Genomic DNA, 12,393 nt, shown 5'->3' with positions numbered 1-12,393 from the left:
CTTACAGTTTCAACCAAAAAGAATCATTAAAACAGATAATCTTCTAGATGGCCGAAGGCCTACAGAACCCACCATAGAAGGGGCAACCAAAAGCAGATGAAGATCGAACAGATGAACTCTAAGGTTCTATAGATGAGACCCCCTAGAGCCTATCAGAGGGATTCACTCAAAAAGTCTAAACCTAATAAGAGGCAAGGCTATATTTATAGCCACAGATTGATTCCTAAAGCTAGAATCCTTGCCAAATTATGTTTCCTTTGCATATAGAGTCCAAAACCAAAAAAGAAACTCCAAAAGATTGGACTTCCTAAAGATTGGTATCTATGACGTCCGAATGTAAGCTAAGCTAAGGGATCCACCAAAAATGCCTTTTGAAATTCACAAAAGTTCTTTCTTCGAAGTTTGAACGTAGTTGATTGAAAACAACTTGAAGATGACTTGATGCGGTGAAACTCCTTCGTACCAACATGAGTGAACAGGACATTTAGTGCTCGACTGTTTGTCGCCCATTCATTTTTCTCAGTCTTTGGTGTACTTCGCACTTGGTTATGGACTGGTGACTCCAGTTTCAGTTGGAGGTGTAAATTTGACCACACATGCAGTCCAGACATCCTCGTCGATAGCCTTTGAATTGGCTCCATCTTTTCCCTCCCGTGATCGGAGTTTGTTCTGTCTAGCGGCGAAGAGTTCGTTCTTTCTAGTGGCGAAGGTGTTACATGATCTTGGGTAAAATTCGACCCCGAAAGCTAGCTATTGAAGTGAGTGAACCCTCACACTTGTATACTTCATATTACTTTGGTTCTCAGACAATGCAGGCTTTCATTTCACAGGAGGATAGTTTGAACTCGCCTCTGTTGCAAATCAAGAGTCCGCTTAGAACTCAACAATTCCACATTATAGGGGCCCGCTCTGATACCGAATGAAATTCCTAGATTGATGCAAGGACTATGATTGGCCTTTGACTAGATTACTTCAATCACACAACAAAAATACCAATCACACAAGGATCAAAGATAAATCACGGGAAGGAATCATGTACTAGAAACATAGTATGATTACAAGTATTCTTATTCACAACTGTGTATCCTCACCAAGAGTCCTAAGAACTACTTGCTGAAGCCACACTCATCGTACCCTTGCACGATCACTACATCTTGAATCCTCATACCTTTCGGAAGCGGCTTTTGAACTCCACGAAAGGTCTTGCTTTGAAGTTTGAACATAGGTGATAGAATACCTCTTGATGTCATGACTTGATTAGGTTTAGAGATCCATAGATCTTCACGTTTCTTCAAAATACACAGACACTAGCACTCCCAGAAGTTTGGAGATGGAAATGAGAGCTCTGGGAAATGAATACAGCACTTGGTACCGTAACTAATCCATTTTTATAGAGAAGCCACAACTTGACAATTTTGCTTGAGCGAAGAAAAGTCACTCGAGCGAACTCATTTTCGCTCTAGCGAAAGCATCCAGTAGACCTTGCTTGACATCTCGCCTCATGGTCTCTGGAACAAATTTTCCAGCTTCAATATTGCTTCAATATATGCTTTCCGAAAACACTGGACTAATGACTACCGGACTCATATTCAATAAAAATCAAATACAAATTCCTTTTCACAACCCTAGACAGACACTTTAGAAAGAAAGTAAAAGAACCATACAAGTCAATAAAAGGGAATACGTGCAAATGCGTGTTTTGGTCAAGAACGTGCCAACCAAAAGGTAGCTCGGCCTATAGAGCTTACATTTACCATGCAGTTGAAGTTAGAACCTTGATTTATGAACTCAAGCTCTTAGTACCGTTTGTTGAAGTCGTCTCGCTTACTGCTTGCCTTATTTACTATTTTGTAACAGCAAAGTCCGTGCTCTGAATGTTACTGGAGGAATCCCGGAGGAGCTGTGGGCTTTGACTTCCCTCACAAATTTGTATGTTTACCCACTGATGTTTTAGTTTAAACAATGTTTCATTTTCCATGCCAGAAAAAAATGTTACGTTTTGTCTATGTGAACTGTGACACACTATCAAACAGAAACCTTCAAAATCGTGATGCTGATCGTCTCCATATATCTGAACGAGAAAACAAGGTAAAAGAAATGAAAGACCCCCGTTATGGGTACTCTATACATTAGTCTATACATAGTTGATTATATGAGCTAATTACAAGGAATGAATATCACTAATTGGTACAAATTGTGGAGCAAATCATGGGATTATGATTGGGGAATCATGGGACTATGATTGAGGGAATCATAGGATTATGATTGACTTCCTTTAATATCTACATGTGTAATGCATCATTGGATAAATTGTTTTTAACTGTCATTCAAAAATCTCTCTCATCACACAATGGTTTACTAAGTTTCTTCCATATTTTGCAGGGACTTGTTCCGAAATTACCTGACTGGTCCCCTGTCTTCATCCATTGCCAATCTAACTCAAATGCAGTGGCTGTAAGCCACCTTATTTTTTATTTAATGTTGTTTGCAGGTCGTTAATATTTTATCCATGTCTAGCTAAACTCCTTTAACGGACTGACACCTCATTTAATTATTTTCAGGAGCCTGGGGTTTAATGCATTATCGGGGGAGGTTCCAAAGGAACTTGGAAAACTAACTAATCTGAGATCATTGTATGTTATTCTTGAATTTGTACGTCTTTAGGTGGTAACTTCATGTTTTAGTTTTCAATTTACAGCAATGCAACTTGTTGCCAACAAGTACGAGCTGCCCACGTATAATCATCTTGTGTCCACAACTGTGTCATCTACGTAACATTTTGTAATTTGGATTTTTTTTTTTATATCGAAATCAGTTGTTTGCAGCAATGGCATTGAGTTCCTTATTCCATTGAAAGTTGCAATCACTCGTACGTATAACTGAAAGATGAGCCTATTTTCTGATGTTGTTAACTTGGTAATTTGCAGAAGCATTAGCACGAATAACTTCTCTGGCTCTCTCCCATCAGAACTGGGGAATTTGATAAAATTAGAACACCTGTAAGTGTTGAGACATTCGGCAATCTATTTTCTTTTTTCTTTTCTTTTTTTGAGTAAAAAGGATGAGAAGGGGGCGACGGGGCATAGCAACTCCCCCTTGGGAGTGACCACAAGGACTCCAGACCTACAGCGGGCCCCGGAAGGGACCAAAAAGCCGTAACAACTACCGCCCCACCAAGGACTTGTGGACTACTGCCGGGTTTCGCAGGAGGACCAAGTTCGAGAAGGGGTTGTTAGCACGATTCGAACCGGTCATGACCTCCTGACCAAAATCAGCAGTTACAATAATCTATCCGGTTATAGGAATTAAACCAAACCAAGTTCCTAACAGAGAAACTTTAATAATTTTAGTTTTTTAATACAGTTAATAAAACTGAAGTTCTTTATATACTAGTTCGTGGCTGACTGGCTGCTATGAATTCTATGTGGAGTAGCTAGCACATATTCTAGTTTCTCTCCTTCAGATTATAAACATCATAAAGTTTTAAGGCCTGTAAACTGTAACCTCTATAAGGCTGGCATTGCATGCAAAAAGGTCGAGCATCATACTTACATAATTCTCCGCCTTGACAGCTTCTTCCACAGTTCTGGAGTTAGTGGAGCTATTCCATCTACATTTGCTGCTCTACAAAACCTGCAAATAGTGTAAGAGTTTTCTGGCTTATCCTTTGTCTTATCTGGTAAACTTGAACATGTTTTTAATAGTAGTAATTGTTTTTGTGATCAAGAAAGAATTTTTTTTGAGGATTTCAGGTTGGGTTCGGATAATGAACTCACAGGGAGCATACCTGAATTCATAGGGAACTGGTCAAAACTTAGCGTCCTGTAAGCAATGCCTACGCTGTGTCCTCTTTATTTCGACCATCATACCCTGATCATTGCTTTACTTAAAACTGGATACCTAACCGAGATGCTTTTTTAATTAAAGTATTGATACTTCATTCAGTTACCTCTATTTTATGTAATCAGTGAATTTACGTAGTTAGTTCATCTGTAGGAGGTTTCAAGGAAACGCCTTTGAAGGTGGAATACCGTCAACATTTTCCAAATTGACCTCTTTGACGGACTTGTGGGTGTTAACTCTTTCTACATCTTTTCTTCATGTTTAACATATGAATGATGTTCTCTTCTCTTCTATAACATACTGCCTTATTATATAGGAGAATAAGCGATTTATCTAACAGAAGCTCTTCACTGGCATATCTGAAAGATATGACGTCTCTGAGTATCTTGTAAGGCAACAAACACTGTTATAGTTGACAATCAATATTGAAATATTTTCGTCTTCATGATCCTCTATTATTTTTTTACAAAACTTAACGTAACTCAGTGGTTTCTCGCCTGGCAGAATTTTGAGGAATAACCATATTTCTAGTACTATCCCCTCCAATATTGGTGATTATCAGAATTTGTCTCAACTGTAAGTTATACCACCAGCTTCCATGCATTTCAACCTAAAAGTTTGGCAGTTGATAATCACGTTGATGAGCATGGGTCAACATCTCTTTATGAAGTAAAAGTAAACGTCTAGTTTTTAACGTTTTAAAGCTAACTTGTAACAAGCATGTTCTGTCTAATTTTCAGGGATTTGAGCTTTAACAATTTAACTGGACCAATTCCAGATTCTCTCTTCAATTCGAGCTCTCTCTTATACTTGTAATAAACATTCTCTCTTACTTCTGATAAACAAGTTGTGCAATGTTTTTTTTCTAAAAGCATGCATTTTAGAAAATATGAATGTTTATAAGTTGAACCAGTTCGTGTATGTTCAGGTTTCTTGGCAATAATAAATTGAATGGAACTCCTCCCGCGCTAAAGAGTCCTTCTCTTCTACATATGTAAGTCAGTATTACATAACCATTCATAGTTCAAGCAGATTGTAGCAGGTGGTACATGGACGTTTATGGTCATTATGTAGAGTTCCTAGAATGTCGTGGTTAGATGATTTCAGAAGCATAACCCACTACTGTACAGTCATATGATTTGATTACTTATTAAATTGTATAGGTTCAATTTTGGGCGAATCATTGTGGAGTAAATTGTTTATAACTTTAAGGCCGCATCGTTTGTATTGATAGTTCCTTTAGACGTAAAAAGGAAACAAGTAGGATTGCCAACATGTCCATCATTCGTTGCTTGGAAAAAAAAAATAATGTTAATGCGCATCTTTGCTACTATGTTTTGGCGCACAAATATGAGAACCTGTACAGTGGCGGAGCTAGGATTTTGATACCGGGGGGCCGGCTTAACATTTATATGTTTTTATCGGAACGTAAACTTATTATATTTTTATTGAAATGATTTTTTAAGCTATTTCAACTGTCACGTGTTTACTTTTTATTTACGAAAGAAATCGATAAATGAGAATGTAAAATAACCAATTTTTAATCTAATTGAAGCAAAATTATTAAGATTATCTGGTATATAACTATACACGAGTAATTATCAATAATATTCACAATCCGGTATATATAAAAGGAAAATTTTAAAACTCGGACGCTTGGGGAGCCGGAGCCCCCCCAGGCCCCTACATACCTCTGCCCTTGAACCTGTATCGTAAAGAAGTGTTTGGGAAATGGAAATCTTGATTCATGCAGTCATGGTAGTATACTGATATGTAAGTTGATGACGACATCTGAGGCTTCAGCGGTCAAATGTAAGACTGAACAATTTATCGATTCTCAGTAGAACGAAAATCTCAACTAAGCATCCCCATTATGTCGTTTCCTGCAGAGATGTGTCATACAATCAATTATCGCCGGCACTTCCATCTTGGGCGAACAACAGGTGATTCTCTCTGTGTTGTATGTTTTTAATGGTATTCTGTGGTCTCTGAACATTTAGTGATACAAAAAGAAAGTTGTGTAATTTCCTATATACAATTCAAGTGTTGCACAGCATGATTATGCTGCTGTTAATGCACGAGTTTGTCAGCTTTAGAGGATGTATGATACTAATTCCTAAATGTAAACGGAAAACGGATATTTTTCAATTTGTTCTGATATCAGATACCATGTTTGAATTCTACAGTTTATTTATTCACCCACAATTTCTGTACTCAGCTGAATGAGATTTACCGCTTAGTTTTTGTATCCCTTTCTTATATTCAGTGTTCTTGAGTAATGGGACCGGACCCTTGACGAAATTGGCTGGCATCTGTTTTTCACTTTCTAAACCGCAGATGAAAATTTTGCAATGTGATTTGTGCAAACTGTTTGTTAGAAGTCCAGCAAATGGGGCCTATGTAAGAAGTTAACTAGACAACTTTGGAAGCATTTTGTAGAAACGTTATATCCATCTCAAAACCAATTGGAATGAGTGGAGAGGTCCCAAATATTATTAACTGATCACCCATTCTACTCCCAAGCAATGTGGGAGACTCTATTTCTTTAACACCCCCCTCACGTGCAGCCGCATTTGAGGTCTGTCACGTGTGGCCACTTTTTGGGTCCTATCAACATGCAGCTTTTTTGCTGGTCTATCATCGTGGAGTGTGAATTGTGAATTTTTTTTATAAAATGTGGGGTGGAATGGGCGCTGCTCTGATACTGTATAGAAACTTTATATCCATCTCAAAACCAATTGGCAATGAGTGGAGAGGTCCCAAATATTATTAAGTGTTCACCCATTCCACTCCCAAGCAATGTGGGAGATATAGAATTGCAATGGTGTGAGATTTTGAACATCCTCCTCCAGAATCCTGATAAAAATAGCTCATACCTGGCATCACAAAGATAATGTGGAGAATCCATGATACATGTCCTTTAAAACAAGTACTGGAGTAATAATACTTGAAAGCTTAAACATTGATTAGTTATACTCCATGCTCATGTTCTTTGTTTCCACAAGATGTTGCTAACTGTACCTGATGAATCATTCAACTTCAATTGCGTTAATTATGTGGCAAATTCAACTTGCACTAATCAATATCCATTCTTCTTCTGCATGTAGTGTTATGGCTACAGGATTTGACTGTATTCCAGAGAATCTTCCCTGCCTTGGGGATATTCGCAGTTCTCTTAAGTGTAAGTGCAATTTAGAACCTCCCCTTACCCTTTATTCTGAGACAGGACACATAAATTCTATGATGCTAGAAAGAGGATCTTTGAGTTTAGTGTTCTTTGAATCATCAAATCCTTTTAATAATTCTAAAAGTAGGTCAACTTAGACCGGTAACTGTTAGCTGATTTGGTACACAATGCTGGGCCCTTTTCATAATTGTTTAAGCTTTTGGAATAATTGGTGACTTGATGGTATTAGAGCTTCAGTTCGTAGAGGTCCTAAGTCAATCCAAATCTCGTAACTTCTGTTCATTCCATTGTTTTATGTTACCATGCGCTCTCTATGTGTGCATCTGTACACCTTATTCGGTGTTGTTTTGATTGCCTCTTGATACATGGGAATGGGCCATACATGGTGGGGTGTTACATACTTTGATATTGATTTTGGTTTACTGTGTACTGTTCTGTATGTGGTCATGCAAAATCCTTTCATGCGGTTAATTTTTTTGGAGTCCACTGGATTGAGTTTCATTGTCGTACTACCTCTGAGATTTGAAGCCTATGTGGATTTATTTAATGCTCCTTCACCATTTTTTCTGCTTTTATTTCCACCAAGGGATGTTGCTAGTCAATGGCCTATTTTCTAAGTTCCAATCTTACAATGCCCTTTGCCAATGAAAGGCCATAAGAAACCTTCTTCTTCTTCTTCTTTCAAGGTGACAATTTTATACTTGTCAGATGAAGTGAGAAATTCCTTTCCTTGTTAATGTCGAAACTTCGCATGTAAAATGCAGCGAAGTCAAATTTGTCTTCATAAAGTGTAATTCCCACTTCTAGAAGTTCATTAAACCCATAAGATGCATCACATGATCAAGGAGATGTGGCAGTTTTTTCTTTTTTTCTGGTGCACCTTTTTGAACTCTAATCTGATGAATTCCTCTTCCCCGATGGTTTGCAGATTCTGACTTTGCGATTAATTGTGGTGGTCCAGAGATAACATCTAGTAGTCAGATTGTATATGAGCGGGATAACGAGACTCTTGGTCCAGCTACTTATTATGAGGCTAGTACAAAAAGGTGGGCAGTTAGTAATGTCGGGCGCTTCAACGAGCTAAACGATCCCCAGTATACGAGTTTCTCTTCAATTCAGTTCAATAATTTGGATTCGGAGCTGTTACAGACAGCACGAATATCACCAGGATCACTAAGATATTTTGGGCTGGGACTTGAGAATGGTAATTACAATGTGACTCTCGAGTTTGCAGAGACAGCATTCTTAGATCCCCCATCTTGGAAAAGTCATGGAAGGCGTGTTTTTGATATATACATCCAGGTCAGTGCCGCGTTATCACAATTGGTTTTTTTTCTTTTTGATAGTCCTAATCTTTTTTTGAAAGAAAAAATAACTACAAAGAACAAGGAAGGCATTACAATGATGTTCGTGAAAAGATTTGCCACAGAACTTCCCTACTGTGGCCACGTAGTCCTTTAAAAAGGGCGGCTAAAGAAAAGGTGGTACATGTCTTCATTAGGCAGATTACAGAGAAAACATATAGGGAAGATTCGCATGCCCCAGCTGATGATTTTATCCTATGGTCTGTTATTTTCGTAACAAAAATATATTTTATAAAATAAGGAAATACTCCCTCCGCCCCATAATGTTTGTCCGGTCCGCAAAACGGAGAAGTAAAAATAATACTATTTTTGTAATAAAAGTTGGAAAAAAATTCAAAATTTACTAGATCTCGATGAGCTTTTTTAAGTTATGTAAAAAAATTTGAATTTTTTCTTGAAAGAAATGCATTATTTTGTAGTCCTCGTTTCGCGGACCGGACAAACATTATGGGACGGAGGGAGTAGCTATTATTCCGAAGAATAGCGGTTAAGTTTGAGATCGGGAAGTAAAAAGCTATTGTACTTCCGAATTCCAATCAATGTCTAAACTTCATTCAAAAAGTAAATGGAAGTTAGATTTTGATTTGAGTAAACTAAAACTAACTAGAAAGCGATTAAATTTTGGAAACTGATTAGAGAATTAGGACTAGGGTTTTGATTCAACCTTCCCTTGCATTATAATTGTGGCGAAGTCTAGGGTTTTATTCACCTTGTAACCAGACCACCGATAGGGTAGCAATTCCTATCAATAATCCCCAAAAGACTATCTCAATACGGCACGGATCGTCTCATTGAATTTAACCAACGGCACAACCCGTCTCACATTGTATAGTCTATCTCAAAGCTTATCACGAAATAATGAAAACGATCGTACAACGGTGCTTGATATCATGAATACAAACACAAAAGATAAATTGGAAAAATAGTGACTTTTATAAAAACTGTAAATAATCCAACGTCATATAATTAATTGTTAAATAAAAATCGGCCCTTGAAATCTAAACAACGATACTTACTTGGAGAAGCATCCTCGTCGCCCTAGCGAGAGTGTTTAGCCGATCATGAAGTTTTTCCTTCTGCCGCAGCCGCGGCTGTTATGCGTGTAAAAAAGATCCCCCGGAGTCCGGTAGCTGTCCCTTTTTGTCTTGATTCTATTGCCTTCACCAATCATCTTCCAAATAATCTTCTCTCGTGCAAGCTCAAACCATATATTCTTTAATTAATTGGTGGAGCATAGGGCCCACCATTAAGAAATATTTTAGACCACTTAACCGGCCACATGCTACGTGACACTCACAAGCCTAAATTATCGGTTCAACTTCTGGACCATCTTTGCACTAATTAAATCGAAGGCCAAATTGGTTGGACTGTCACCATTTGTTCGCTCTTCACATTTAACTCGTCAATTTAGCTTCGAATGTCATCCAACGGCTCCACAGATCCTGAAACGAGCAAAACAAGTATCAAGCCCCAAGTAGTGCGCAAAATGGATATAACAAGCCTAAGTTAAGGGGCCTAAATAAGTGTATTTACTCACTTATCATCCTTAATCCTATGGCATCCTCTAATGGCCATCCAAAGAATGAAAAGATGTCGAGGAATGGACATGAAGTACCAGATTAGGTGATGCAAGTGTACAGTAGCTTGGTGGATTCTAATAGCATATCAAATATATGCAACCCTAATGGTAGAATGTGAAGAGAATGTCCATGGAACTTGATCAAGTCTAGCATAGTTAGGATGGAAATGTGGAAGACGAGATGTTGGTAAAGGCCAAGTCCATTGAGTGATATAAACAAGATTTGAACACTTCAGCATCAGTACGGATACCTGATGAAGGGCCAAAATATATGCTTAGGGGTCCTTCAGGCAGCCAATTGTCATGCCAGAGGAATGTGCTATTCCCATCATCAATAATATGCTTGATAAAGGGTCTAGCAATAGCCCTAAAGGCTAAGAATTTTTCTCCATGTCCATGAACAGCTAGAAGGAACTTCTAGAGTCCAGAAACTCTTTCTTTGAAAAAGATGCTTATAGCACCACTTAACCCATAGATTATTATGATGAGAGCAAATATATCACAGCTGTCTTAGGAAGTATGCATGATTCCATTCCTTAATCCCTCTTAAACCAAGTCCTCCTTTTTTAGGCGAGCAAACATTGGCCAAGTAGCTTTGTTAGAGTGGGAATATGCTTCAGTACCAGTCCATAGGAAGTTTCTGAAGAGCTTATCAATATTCAAGCAAACTGAGTTGGGAAGAACAACATGCATGGTCCAGGAAACTTGTATACGAAAAAGGACTGACTTTATGAGTTGCAATCTTCCAGCGTATGATAAAGGACTTATTGGCCCAACTTTTGATTTTATCCTGGATTTTAGAAATGAGACCTTTGCAATCTGCCACAAAGAGTTTTGGAGGATAATAGGGGGACATCCAAATATCTAACTGGAAGTGTACTCATTTGGAAGCCCAACAGAGAACACATGATCTCCTTGTCCTGATTTTCCATGCCTAAAAATACACCCTACTCTTGATCTTGTTAGGCTGCAGACCAGAGTGATAACAACTTCTTGAAAAGACTGATTGTTGGGGTAGCACAGAATAAACAAGTCATCGGCAAACATATGTGAGTAATCCCTAGTTCTTTCTTCCGAGGGTGGTATAAGAACTGCTCTGAATTAATGTGAATTTGGAAGATCCTGGAAAAGAATTCCATGACCAAGGTGAATTGGTATGGGGAGAGGGTTTTGGGTAGAACTCATCTCCAAAAGTTAGCTATTGAGTGAGGGAGCCCTCGCGCTTATATACTTCATGTTACTTTGGTACTGAGGCGATGTGGGACTTTGCTTCATACCCTCCCTCAAGCGCAGCGTGGTCACTTGGCAGCACCTACCATGTAGGCCTGAGACACGCGCCCTACCTATTTTTTATACCTAGCATTGATACCATGGTACGCGATTTTGGATAGAAGTCTATACCAAAAGCTAGCTACTGAAGTGAGGGTGCCCTCACACTTATATATGAGTAATTCATACTATTAATTTGGTACCCTATGAGACTTCGCTTCACAAGGGGATCCCTTTAAGTTGTTACTATTTGTTTGGTTCTTAAGTTATCAACCTCTTCACTATAGGGGAATCTGGTTCAGAAAGATTTCGACATAAAAAAGGCTGCCGGTGGGGTCTCTTTACAAATAAAGATGGTTTTTCCAGCTGAGGTATCAAAAAACTACCTTGAAATCCATCTATTTTGGGCTGGTAAAGGGACTTGCTGTGTACCTACTGAAGGTACATATTGACCTTCTATTTCAGCAATCAGCGCTATCCCAGGTAATACGTTTTGTAAATATTTGATACAAGTTTAAAAATGTTAGTTCCAATTTTCTTACGACTAAGATTTTCTATAGATTTCGTCCCCACTGTTGGTAAAAACCCTTCATCTGGCAAAAAGAGTAAGACAGGTTTGATTGTGGCGATTGTTATTCCTGTTGGAGTTGTAAGCTTTCTATCTTTCCTTGTGCTCTATTGGTTTGACTTTTGCCGAAAAGGGCCGGGATGGCACGACGATGAAGGTAAAAATACTCAGGAAAATAGTAAGCCGAGTGTATAATTGGGCTATGACTTTTGCATCACAACAGATTCGTTGTTGTCCCGTGTGTGGTTCTGCTATTGTTTATTTGTAATGTCGTTTTAGATGTATGGGTCCTATGCTAGTTATTTTTGTGTTCTTAGTAGCGTTAGGCTCACTAAATTCTTTTTGTCTGATTCATGGCATGTTCAGACATGATGGAGGTATCTGTAAATGTTCTCTTAAACACTCCCCTTTCTAGCCAACCAGCAATCCTATGATAAAGCAGCCCATCCCTCCCCTTTCTTTCTCACCATCGAGTACCTGAAATCCTCTGGTTTTCTTTGTCTCTTTGTTGAATGAGGGAAAAGAAGAAAACCCATAGTTGAAGAAACACATTTTGGCACTGCCCTTAGTGTTCTGCCCAAAA

General features: G+C 38.4%; 1 protein-coding gene and 1 long non-coding RNA gene across 5 annotated transcripts in view; both read left to right on the top strand.

Annotated features, from left to right (window-relative positions):
* The window catches only part of LOC131301121 (probable LRR receptor-like serine/threonine-protein kinase At1g56140), a 477,161-nt gene that overhangs the window by 181,132 nt on the left and 283,636 nt on the right, over window positions 1-12,393 (top strand). For all 4 annotated transcript variants that reach the window (XM_058327280.1, XM_058327283.1, XM_058327282.1 and 1 more), the window contains exons 9-13: window positions 2,383-2,454; window positions 2,562-2,633; window positions 2,928-2,999; window positions 3,573-3,644; window positions 3,753-3,824. In XM_058327280.1, coding sequence (XP_058183263.1) covers window positions 2,383-2,454; window positions 2,562-2,633; window positions 2,928-2,999; window positions 3,573-3,644; window positions 3,753-3,824 — 360 coding nt within the window. The remainder of the gene's footprint in view (window positions 1-2,382; window positions 2,455-2,561; window positions 2,634-2,927; window positions 3,000-3,572; window positions 3,645-3,752; window positions 3,825-12,393) is intronic.
* LOC131301179 (uncharacterized) lies at window positions 8,194-12,305 on the top strand. Its single transcript, XR_009191192.1, has 3 exons — window positions 8,194-8,332; window positions 11,530-11,725; window positions 11,803-12,305. It is a non-coding gene; the product is annotated as an uncharacterized LOC131301179 (long non-coding RNA).

This window comes from Rhododendron vialii, chromosome 9a (assembly GCF_030253575.1).
Source record: "Rhododendron vialii isolate Sample 1 chromosome 9a, ASM3025357v1".
NCBI lineage: Eukaryota > Viridiplantae > Streptophyta > Magnoliopsida > Ericales > Ericaceae > Rhododendron > Rhododendron vialii.
The sequence above is the reverse complement of the archived record's forward strand: the minus strand, read 5'-3'. Positions and strand labels throughout refer to the sequence as shown.